Source organism: Cibotium barometz, chromosome 39, assembly GCF_041138505.1.
Source record: "Cibotium barometz isolate CiBa-2024 chromosome 39, ASM4113850v1, whole genome shotgun sequence".
Lineage (NCBI taxonomy): Eukaryota > Viridiplantae > Streptophyta > Polypodiopsida > Cyatheales > Cibotiaceae > Cibotium > Cibotium barometz.
Genome location: NC_141084.1, coordinates 35,848,496 through 35,860,016, shown reverse-complemented (window position 1 = coordinate 35,860,016; position 11,521 = coordinate 35,848,496). Strand labels below are relative to the sequence as shown.

Sequence of the window (11,521 nt, the reverse complement as noted above, 5' to 3'; positions counted from 1 at the left end):
CACTTCTTTTTTCCTTATTAGTACATTTTCTTGGCTTGACTCGGTGGTAGCAGTATCGACTGTTCCCTCATTCGAAACATCCTAAATCACCACTACAGAGTCTCTTCTTTACTCTTCTTCTCCTTCCCATTATACATGTAGAAGATTTGGCTAATGGTCCTCCATTGGCCTCTCAGGTCTTTAGTGCTTACACATGAGTTATAACATTAATAAGTGGTGTTGCCACCACCCTTGATTGCACGTAATCTTCTTGGATTGGACGAGATTTTGGGCTTTCTGGACTATCTACCATGTCCGGTTTTTCATGTTGTCCATGTCAACCCTTTCTCCTTCTTCCGTAGATCACTTTACCAGTCTCTTAGAGAATCTTATGATCTTGGAGAGCTTGCTTTTTGCAACTTGAGGTGTTTTTTGTTGGAATACGCAGCGGATATGAGACAAACTGCTGAGAGCACAACGTAGCAAGACACCAACATGATGATGAGCAAATGCAAGAGATCAATTAGCATGGAAAACGCTGAACTATGTGTGGAAGAGAAAACATAGAAGAGAGAGAGTGAAGTTGTGTAAACTTTGCACTATATACAAGATCCGGTACACAATACCCAATACATTGGAGTGTGGGGGGCACTATATATGGTCCAGGATTGCTGGTGGGCCAGCCCCCAAAATAGGTCGACAATAGTCCCAATTGCTCAGGGCTAGATAAAATCCAATTGGCTAGAACTGAGCATAGTCGGCCAGCATCTACTGCCCCACAACCATAGAAAACAGGGGAAAAAAATACGGGGAGATGGGAAAAAATGAGAAAAGATACAGGGCAGGCACACCCACAACAAAGGCTTTTTGTGAGATAATGTACAAATAGGAGATGACTGCTAACATTTTCCCACTGTTTTTGATCTGAGTCTTTGCTATCCCACTTTGGGATAGCTATGATTGTACATTACTTTTATTAATGAAGTGGGACAGCTATGTTGTACATTACTTTTATTAATGATGGAGTGGTTTCACTAAAAAAAATTGTGCAATAAAATAAATAAATTTTTTATTTAATAATTCTTGACGTTTTAGGGTTGTTGAGCTTCCTTCTCCGGCTCTCTCGGTGTGAGCGAGCTCTCTATCGACCGTGCCTCAGAGACGCTCTGACGTCTTAATCCATGGCGACGCAGCAGATGAGCAAGAAGCGCAAGGTCAGCCATTGATAAACGGTCACACGCTCTGTCGTTTTTTCTATTGATTCTTGGGATCTCAGAGGCGATTCAACGGGGGACCGTATGTGTGCAGTTTGTGGCGGATGGTGTGTTTTTCGCGGAACTGAACGAGGTCTTGATGAGGGAGCTGGCCGAAGATGGGTACTCGGGGGTGGAGGTTCGAGTCACGCCCATGCGCACCGAGATCATCATCCGCGCTACCCGAACCCAGAACGTCCTCGGTATGTGTTACAGGCTTTTCGGGGTTTTTATCAAGATGTACCTGGGTTAGGGTTAGGGTTAGGATGTGCAGGATTTAGCCATTTTGCCTGCATTCCAGTTTTTCTTCATTACAAGATTTTCCGGATCTTTGCACCCGGGTTAGGGTTACGATCAGGTTCAGGATGTGTAGGGTTAGGTTTAGAGCAGGATTTAGGTTTATGGTCAGGATGATGCCGAGTTAGTACCAAGATGCCACTGAATGTGATGGTACGACCAAGATGCCTCTTTGTTTGGTACATAGATGGGCTTCGTTTGTGGCTAGCATGTGTACTTCTTTAGGGTCAGGTTCAGGGTGATACCAGGGTGCACTTTTGGGGTCTGCCAAATCAGTGATTCCATTGCATCAATATGAAGTCAGAATGCCACTGCAGGGTTTGGGTGAATCTAGGATCCCATTTGTTACTTGTACTTTGTGGGAGGGCAGGTCGTGGGAGGTTCCTGTCGATCACCTCCGCTTATTGTGAAATTCTCTGACAGCAGGAATTGTTACACTGAATGTGAAAGGCCGTCAGTATTAGGATGCCCCTACGTCTTCATTCAGGTTTAATCTTATCATGATTTCAATGCACCTTTAAAGTGCAATTTTAATATGGGGTAACTCTTGATGCTAGTTCATCCTCATATGTTGTGCATACCACTAAAGCAAGCTTCATACCCCTATCCCTCTAGGTCTCAAGATCAAGATTGTGGTTGGTTTTAAAGAGGATCGTCTAAGTAGACTCACATGAAATGCATTGTGAATCCTCCAGTGATCTGGTAGCTTCAAACGATAGGCCACCTCACCAATCTTTTTCGATACTTGAAAAGGTCCATGATAGCGCATGCTCAACTTAGGGAATAAGCGCTCTTTACCCTTCATCTTTTTGAGCCTAGCTTTCTCTAATCGCAAAAGAACCCAGTCACTCAATGCAAACTCTAATGCACGTCTGTGACGGTTTGCTGCCTTCTTTTGCTTGTGCTGAGTTTTTTGGACTGCCAATTTAACTCTCCTATAAGCTTCTTCCATGTTCTCCACATACTAGTCAGCCTCAAAGATCTTATCCTTTGTGTTCAAAATGGGTGGTACCTTCTTCCCTCCTTCCATAATTTCAAAAGGCACCTTGCTTGTCGAGGTATGGATGGTGTTGTTATAAGCGAACTCCACCAAAGGAAGATACTTTTCCCATTGTTGCTTGTGCTCTGACACATAACACTTGAGAAGATCTAACACTGTGGAATTAGCCTCTTCCGACTGCCCATCTGTTTGTGGATGAAACGATGATGAAAACTTGAGAGTTGTACCCATGTTATCAAACAACCCTCTCCAAAATAAACTCGTCATCCGTGGATCACAATTACTAATGATAGATGAAGGCATGCCATGATACTTGAAGATGTTCGCCATGAATAACTTCACCATGTGATCAACTTTGATCTCCTTACGCACGGGAAGGAAATGAGCCTGCTTACTGAACCTGCATATGATAGTCCAAATGCCATCATTCCCTGTTTGTGTCCTCGGAAGATCAAATATAAAATCCATGGCAATGCTCTCCCATGGTCTATTTGGAATAGGTAAAGGTTGAAGTAACCCTGGTGTCTTTTGACGGCCATACTTCACCTGACATACGATGCATTGCCTAACAAAAGCATCAACATCTCTTCTCAAGGTCGGCCAATAAAAGAAAGCCTCAACTGCCTTTACCGTGGCATCAATATCTCTATGACCTGCATACGGTGGAGCATGACTTTCAATCATTACCTTGAGTCGTAACTCCCTGGTAACACATAGTCTACCATGCATCAATAAAAAGCCATCCCTGAGAGTATAATGATCATGCCGCTGATCCTCAGACATCTCATCATAGATCTTGCCAAAATCCTCATCCTGGGTATACTGTTCTTTCATCTCATCAAGCTCATGATGATAAGCAAGTGAAATTGCTGAGACCTGTGGCTTGCGTGACAAAGCATCTGCCACAACATTCTTTTTGCCTTCCACATGTACAATCTGAAAGTGGAACGTAGACAAAAAGTTGGCCATCTCATATGCTTCTCAGAAAGTTTAGTTTGCGTGAGGACATAACGCAAGGTCTGATGATCTGTCTGCACAATGAAATCAGTCCTAAGCAAATAATGTTTCCATGTTGAAAGAGCATGAATTATAGCCAGCATCTCTTTCTCATAAACCTATAAATGCTTCTCGGCATTCTGTAATATACGACTCTCATAAGCAATCACATGTCCTTCCTACATGAGAACTATCCCAATGCTGTTCCCACATGCATCACACTGGACAACAAAAGCTTTTCGGAGATCCAGTAACACTAATACGAGATCCGAAGTAAGCTTTTCGTTAAGCTTTTTACAGGCTGCAATTTCTCGATCAACCCATCGAAACAGAGTTTTCTTCTTTGTTAAAGCATGAAGGGGCGAAGCAATCTCAGCAAAATACCATATGTACCGCTTGTAATAGGAACACAATCCAAAAAGCTGCGTACATCGTGCTGCACGGTCCTCAAATCTGGCCAATTGAGAATTGCTTCCACTTTCGAAAGATCCATAGGGACTCCATCTTTAGACATAAGAAGTGTATCTCTTCTAAGAAGAACTCACTCTTCTTGCCATTTATGACCAACCATGCTTCCGGAGTTCTTCAAACACAGTGGCCAAATGCGATCTATGCTCCTCCTTTGACCGTGAATGCACAATCATGTCATCAAATAATGTGCCCACAAACGCTATCCTGTCCATCATCTTGTTAAAGGTGGCGGAAGCATTTGTCAAGCCAAAGGGTATGACCAAGAGCTCATATAGTCCGAAGGTGGTCCGAAATGTTGTCTTATGCACATTCTCGGGTCTAATCGTATTTGATGATACCCACTTTTCAAGTCTATCCGACTAAAGATCGTGGAGTCCTGTAAGCGGTCCAATATGTCATCGATCCTCAGAATAGGGAATCGATTCTTGATGGTGTTCTTGTTTAGCGCCTTGTAATCTATACACATGCGCCAAGAACCATCTTTCTTTTGCACTAAGAACACAGGTGAGCAAAAAGGTGACGAGCTAGGCTGAATCAATCCCTTTTTCAACAACTCCTGCACCTGGCTCATAATTTCCTCTTGTTGGGCACACTAACACGGTACGACAGTCTATTTGGTGGGGTACTCCCTGGAATAAGATCAATAGCATGATCTTCTGGTCTTTTCGGAGGAAGTTCTCTTGGCAATGACTCGGAAAAGCAATCCTGGTACTCACGTAGGAAATCAGTCCTGTCTTTATCTAACATAGATAAATTAGATTTAGACACATCATCTTTTGTATCCTTTATAAAAACCAAGTACGCAGAAAGATGCTTTTTCATTACTGATGAAATGGTCGAAGCTGATACAATAGGAACAGATTCTCCTTTAAGCTTTACATCCAAAATATGCTCTTTCCCTCTATGAGTCAAAGTAATCTTCCTGTTATACGTATTCACCACCGCATGTACTCTATGACACCATGGCATACCCAACAAAACATCACATTCATCAAGTGGCATGATATAGAACTCCTCATTGTCCACATAACCCTGCACATGAAGCCTCAGCTTCCCAATAATTAGGATAACGGGGTCTGCATATCCAAGACAAGCCATATTAGCCTCATACAAAGGCCCATCTCCTGTGCACGGATTCCCAATCTGCCAGCCAAATCTGGTAAGATAAAGTTGGCTCTAGCAGCTGTGTCAAAGAAAACCAAAGCATTCTAATCTCTAACTTTGCCCCATGTCTTGCACAACTCAGTCTCCTCGCCACCTGGCTATTCCCCAACAAGATCAGGAACTAACCCTGCAGAAGGCTTTGCTTTCTTAGACTTGGGCTCCTCTTTAATGTCAGAGTCCTTTTGGGACAATTGAAAGACATATGTCCCTCGATACAAAAAAAGCATATCTTAGCATCCATTAAAGCCTGTCTCTCCTCAGGAGTTCTCTTGGGCATTGGTAACTTCTTATACCGCTTCTCTACAGGCACTGTTGCATCACGCGAAGCATGCCCCGACTTTTCAGTTTCTTGCTTGTGCTTTTGCTGCCCTTGAATCCAGATGAAACTCCAGTGAGTAATGCATTTGTCCTGGCATTCTCTATCATCTGCGACATATTTGTTCCTCAGAGTCTTTATGCAATAGTCACGCACTTCCTTGAGCAACCCACAACAATACTTCTCAACCTGCTCAGACAATGGCACTGCACGATAAGAAGGAACTGGGAGTAAAGCTTCCCAAAACTTCTTGTTGTAATCCTCAAGATTCTCACATTTCGATGCATCCAACTTATGCCATGCTGTCATTACATCCACCTTAAATGTAGATGTGAGCCACACGGAAGAGAACACCTGTTTATTTTGTACTCAAGTAGATGGTGCTATGTCTTGCAAAAGAAGAGTGGACCACCACTGCAATGCATTGTTCTTGAAGGATTCCGTGTAATTTTCACTAGAAAAAGCAGTATCAAACTGCTGTAAAAAGGTAAGAGCCTTGAGCTTGTCTTTGGTCCCATTGAATGTGTCAAATTTCACTGCAGCTCCCCCTTCCTTATAATCCTTCGCCTTACCCATAGGCGTTAGATTATTGTAAGGAAGTGGCCTTACAAGATTGCTACCCCTTGCATTCATGCCCATCATAGGGTCAACATTACCAGTTCCCACACCATGCAATCTTGCTCATCCTCCCATGTTTCCAAACATACCACTATGCATACTAGGCTACATGCCCCCATACATGTTTTCTTGCATTCTGGGCTGCATGCCTCCATACATATTCTCTTGCATTCCGGACTGCGTACCACCATACATATTGCCTTGCATACCAGGCTGAAAATTAGCTCCAAAATTTCCTTGCATTCCCATGCCTCCCTGAGGGTAACCCCCAGTCATAGATTGGAACACGGAACCACCGCCAAAATAGCATGGATGCATAGATTGTTGCGGAATAGGTGGCTGTTCGAAAAAGGAACTCTGTGGGTTTGCACCATAAGTGTTCTGCATGTTAGAAAACTGTCCAAAAGAAGGATCTGTGGGAAGGCACCAATATTGCCTTGAGGTGGGTTCCTAGAACACACTTTCTTCTTCTTCTTAGGCTCAGAAGGGGCTCTTATAAATTCAGCAAACTTCTCACTTTGTGTGAGCTGCATAAGCACATCCACTGCCCTTGCCAAACGAGCTTTAAACTGGGCATCATCTTCCTCTTTACTTGGCATGTCTTCTGGTTGCGTTACATCCTCATATCGTACATCTTTTGCAGCTTGTTCTCCTGCAAGTACATCCTCGGATTCAGTCCTCTCAGGAGTGGTCTCCTGCCCTTCCTCATCATCATAAACATAGTCATCTTTAGAGTTTGACATCTTGCTGAAATTTTCAGCAATGGCTTTCCTCCAGACAACCATGAGCTCACCCCCTTAAGAAAGTTGATGATGGTCCCGGCAACGGAACCTTGAAACCGGCCTCTGGTAGAAACCAAAGTGCGGTAGACTAGCAGTCACCCAATCCGATTGTAGTCCAGCCAATAAAACAAATAAATGGGAGCTAGAGTGCTCAAACACATGAAAGAGAACGACTCCTATTGGTCCCAAAGCTTGGCGCCCCTTTCGGTATTTCTTTATTCAATTTCAATGGAAAAGTTTAAACGATTACAACATGGCCATTCATGGCTCGTATGTCTGTAAGTCCAATCTGCCAAACCTCTTAGCATAGAGGTTACACACAGCTTTGTGTCCCAAGAACACCACACTGTTATCTCCTCTAATCTGCTAAGTCAGTGCATCCGTGAGGCCTTGAATATGCATCTGACTGAACCATGCACATAGCCACAAACTCAGCCATGAAAACAGTCCGCAAACTCTTCCAAATCAGTCCACGATCTTGCCTTGTTTCCACCCTTTGAACTGTCAACAAAGAGAGAGGGAGAAACCTGCAATCCTTGTGCCACCTTCCTCCAGAGAGAGAAAGAGAGATAAACCGTTGACTGTGCTGCCTACAGTCTGCCCGAATGCATCCAGCTTTCCAAGCAAGAGAGGGAGATGGAGAGAGAAGGCGGTTCAGCTTCTGTGTGCCGCCTACAAGCAGCCCGCCACAGGCCTGCTGTTCAACTTCTGTGCGCTGCCTGTAAACAGCCCGCCAACCCTGCTGTTCAACCCTTATGCCCACTTGCTAACTGACCGCCAGCAGTCTGTTGCTCCTGCCCCTCTGTCCAGCCCGTGAGCAATCTAGCCCACTTTCCCTACAGCCGGACTGTCACCACAGAGAGAGAGAGAGAGAGAGAGAGAGAGAGAGAGAGAGAGCACCTGCGCCTGTAGCATCAGCCAGCCCCTCCCCTTCTGTAGTTGTTTTCCAAAGCCAGCCTCCAGTGCTGCCTGCCAGCCCTTTTTTTCCAAAAGCAAGTGATAGAGAGAGAGGCGTGCTAGCTCCCAATCTCTAAAAGTAGAGTAGCCCCCCATAAATAGCTTAGGGGCCACCAAAGGTTATAAATCCTCACCAAAGGTTATAAAACCTTTTAAGTTTTAATTCCTTTGTCCCCTTCACACTTGGGGTTGTCCACACATGTTTCCTTTTTGTCCGGGCACCCAAATATGAACATTTAAATATATAACTTACTCATTGACCACCATGCTCACACTTATGTTGCACCAATTTCACAGGGCATGACATACTGTATGTCAGATTGTCTCCAGTTAAGGATATGATCACTGCTGGACGCTTGAAGGTTGTGCTCAGAAACAGGAAACAACAGTTTATGGCTACTCTGGACGTGGAAAGAATCTTACTAATTCCTTGCAAAAAAGAAAATAATTTTACTGAAGCATGGGGTTGAACGTTATGTCTTCAGGAGAGAAGGGGAGACGAATCAGGGAGTTGACATCACTAGTGCAGAAGAGGTTCAGTTTTCCCGAGGGAACTGTTGAATTGTATGCTGAGAAGGTGAACAACCGTGGCCTCTGTGCTATTGCGCAGGCAGAATCCCTGCGTTACAAACTCTTAGGTGGTCTTGCTGTCCGGAGGTATCAAAGTGCTCTCTAGTTGCTGTGGTGTTTATGATTGCATTGGCAGCTAATGGGAATTCTAATTGATTGGTTGATTTCTTCAGAGCTTGCTATGGAGTTCTGAGATTTATCATGGAGAGTGGTGCAAAGGGTTGTGAGGTAAGTGCATCTCTCTTTCTCTCTCTAGTTCAGAAGTCATTTAATATATCTTTATTTTTTAGAATAGCATATAGGGAATGCTTCTTCTATCATACATTGTATATACACTACAAGTTTTTTCCATCTAATAGGCCTTATTGGCCTTCTGCAGATGTTAGGAAACCCCTCTCTCTCTCTCTCTCTCTCTGTCTCTCTCAATAGCAAATTTCTCTGCACTGCAATGCATGCTGTGTATAGATTGTAGTCAGTAATTTGGGAGTTTTGGATTCTGTATGTTTATACAGGTCATTGTTAGTGGCAAGCTTAGAGCTCAGCGTGCCAAATCCATGAAATTCAAAGATGGCTACATGATTTCATCTGGCCATCCAGTTAATCTGTACATCGATTCTGCAGTTCGTCATGTGTTGTTGCGGCAGGTCTGTCCTCATTTCTCATATTCATCTTTTCCAAGTGTTAGGTTAAACTTGATTGATTATATGCTGGGGTACACTGTGCCTCACAGTTAATCCTTATTATTGTAGGGAGTACTTGGTATTAAGGTAAAGATTATGCTGGACTGGGACCCCAAGGGGAAGCAAGGGCCTTCAATTCCTTTGCCTGATAACGTGACCATTCATAACCCGAAGGAGGAAGAAGAATTTGCTCCAAAGCCTCTTGTTGGCAAGGAAGAGGTTATCACTGCATAATCTGTAGATGATGTAGGCCAAGGGTAGACTAATGGGCTTCCTTCCTGGGAAGAATTTTATTCATGTTGTGGTGGATGGAGGTTCCATTGATTATGTAACAATGGTCATAGTATTTAAGAAGAGAGACTTGAGGTATGAACCTCAGCAGCGAAGTCTATTTACTTTCCCAAGTTTTCATGGTTTTCCATCCTTCACGGTCAAGCAATTGCATCGTTTCGTGTTCCATATTTTTTTGGTGGATATCATTAATGGTTTTTATTTAGTAAATGTATGGTCTCTATTGTTGCAATGATAGTAATTTCTCAGTGGGTATGTATATTTGTCCTCTTTGTTGACCAACTTTATGGAATTATTTAGAACACATGGATAGTGAAGATCAAAGATTTTTTTCCCATCATATCATCAGGTATGTAGTGAAGGAAAATTGGGATTCCTTGGAATCACATTGGTTACATTATGGCTTTTCAATTTCATAAGAATTCATAGGTCAAATTACAGTTGTACTATAAAGCTGTTTAGACTATATCTGGATTAGAGGCTTTAATTAGTTGATTTTTCATTGCTTTCTAAAGTTTTTGGATGTGCATTGCTTTACAAATATATATACATGAGAAAATAGTCAATGTAAGCATGTGGGTTTTTTGGATAGGGTATTTATCAAGTAATAGAGAGGAACGAGGATAGGGTTTGTACGGCCTTCTCGTCCTGAGGCCTTGGGGCTCTCTCCCATGGCGAAATCAAGGGGTTTGGTTTAGGCAGAAGCAAACAACCCAGAGTCTGGCGTCCCTTCATTCAGAAGACTCTTTGTCTCAAAACAGGTCACCATTACAAGAAGTGCATGCTCAGGGCTCGACTGTTCAGGCGGTGGCTTCAATACAAGGCATGCAGCAGGGAGCTTGGCAAACTGTAGTTGAAAGTTGAGAAATCATGCATACACCTCCGTGGCCAAGGCGCGGCACCATTTCTAGGTGTAGATAACCTAACCTTTGGGCATTTCTAGCCTAAGTTGTCGTCGGATTTTTACTCAGTCTTCGATCTTGAATATGGCTTCCATGGAGATCACTCCTAGGGAGGAAGTGGAGTCAGAAGCAGAGGTGTCGTTGGGGTTGTCCATGAGGAATGAAGGAAATTCGTTGATTTTGGATGCAGACGAGATTCAATAGATCATTGAAGCCCTCTCAAAGGTGACCAAAGGCAAAGGCCTGAGGTTGCAACTAAGAACAGCAAAGCACGAGGCAACCAGTACGATCGAGTTACCTGAAGATTTGGCTAATAAATGGAGTTCTTCTTACCAAGCACATACTGTTGTGGGATTGTGCTTTCGCCCTCGATCACTAGTTGAATTTCTTCGATCCTGGATTAGGAATAATTGGTTTGTAAGAGGTTGGAAAGTAGAGAAAACACAATTTCTTCCCAATAACTACTATTGTTTTCTCTTTAAAAATGAATAAATGGCTCTCAACGTACTACAGGTCAATGGATGAGATTAGAAATTCTCCATTGTTTGTCTTTAAATGGTTATCGGATTTCACTTCCGTGGGACCCAAACCCTCAATTGTACCTATTTGGGTAGAGCTGTAGTTACATCTATATCCACTGTTGAAGCTTATTGTAAACCTGTTGGGAAGGCTATTAGGAACAAGACCTATTGATGACCTTAACCCGAGATGGCACTCCCCAAGCTCTGGTTGAGATAGATATTACTCAAGAGCTTCCAATCAGTTTATCCATTTATGCGGGAAGTGGGTACGCTATAGACCAGCCGATAATATATATAAGAATATCCCTAATACTTGCTTTCATCGTGGAGCCAAGAATCATTATATTAGAAATTGTCATATTAAATCCCCCCCCCACGTTCCCCCCCTTCCTCCTAAGCCAGAGGAGCAAAAGATCCGAGAAATGGACAATCAAGGTTTTCAAAACGTAGCAAGGAGGGAACAAACCCTTCAATAGGAGTTGGCAACCAAGGGTAACTCCAAAGTAAACATAACAATAGATTCACCCCCCTTCTCATGGACCTTGCTGATCCTTCCCAGCTAGAAGAGGAGTCATCCAGTGGTGTGGAGGAATGTCCCGAGCTCTCAGGTTGCAATTAGACAAGGTACATTTGCAAAGAAAGTGGAGGATATGGACTTCTAGGAAGAGTTCCATGAAGAGCTACTCCTCCCCTCACAAGCAGATGAAGAGTCTCTTCCTGGTGA

General features: G+C 43.3%; 1 protein-coding gene across 1 annotated transcript; it reads left to right on the top strand.

The window, feature by feature from the left end:
• Positions 1 to 1,039: 1,039 nt before the first annotated feature.
• Positions 1,040 to 9,584, top strand: LOC147616034 (small ribosomal subunit protein uS3y-like). The gene is made up of 6 exons (XM_086778684.1): positions 1,040 to 1,193; positions 1,288 to 1,435; positions 8,319 to 8,490; positions 8,577 to 8,631; positions 8,916 to 9,047; positions 9,153 to 9,584. The coding sequence occupies exons 1-6, from the start codon at positions 1,161 to 1,163 to the stop codon at positions 9,315 to 9,317; spliced, it is 705 nt and encodes a 234-aa protein (XP_086634810.1). The 5' UTR covers positions 1,040 to 1,160; the 3' UTR covers positions 9,318 to 9,584.
• Positions 9,585 to 11,521: the final 1,937 nt, after the last annotated feature.

What these genes read in the sequence shown, in the direction of transcription:
- LOC147616034 (XM_086778684.1), top strand. Translation starts at nt 1,161, where the DNA reads ATGGCGACGCAGCAGATGAGCAAGAAGCGCAAG. An exon ending in AGATGAGCAAGAAGCGCAAG is followed by an intron (nt 1,194 to 1,287) that starts GTCAGCCATTGA and finishes GTATGTGTGCAG; the next exon opens with TTTGTGGCGGATGGTGTGTT. An exon ending in GTGGTGCAAAGGGTTGTGAG is followed by an intron (nt 8,632 to 8,915) that starts GTAAGTGCATCT and finishes ATGTTTATACAG; the next exon opens with GTCATTGTTAGTGGCAAGCT.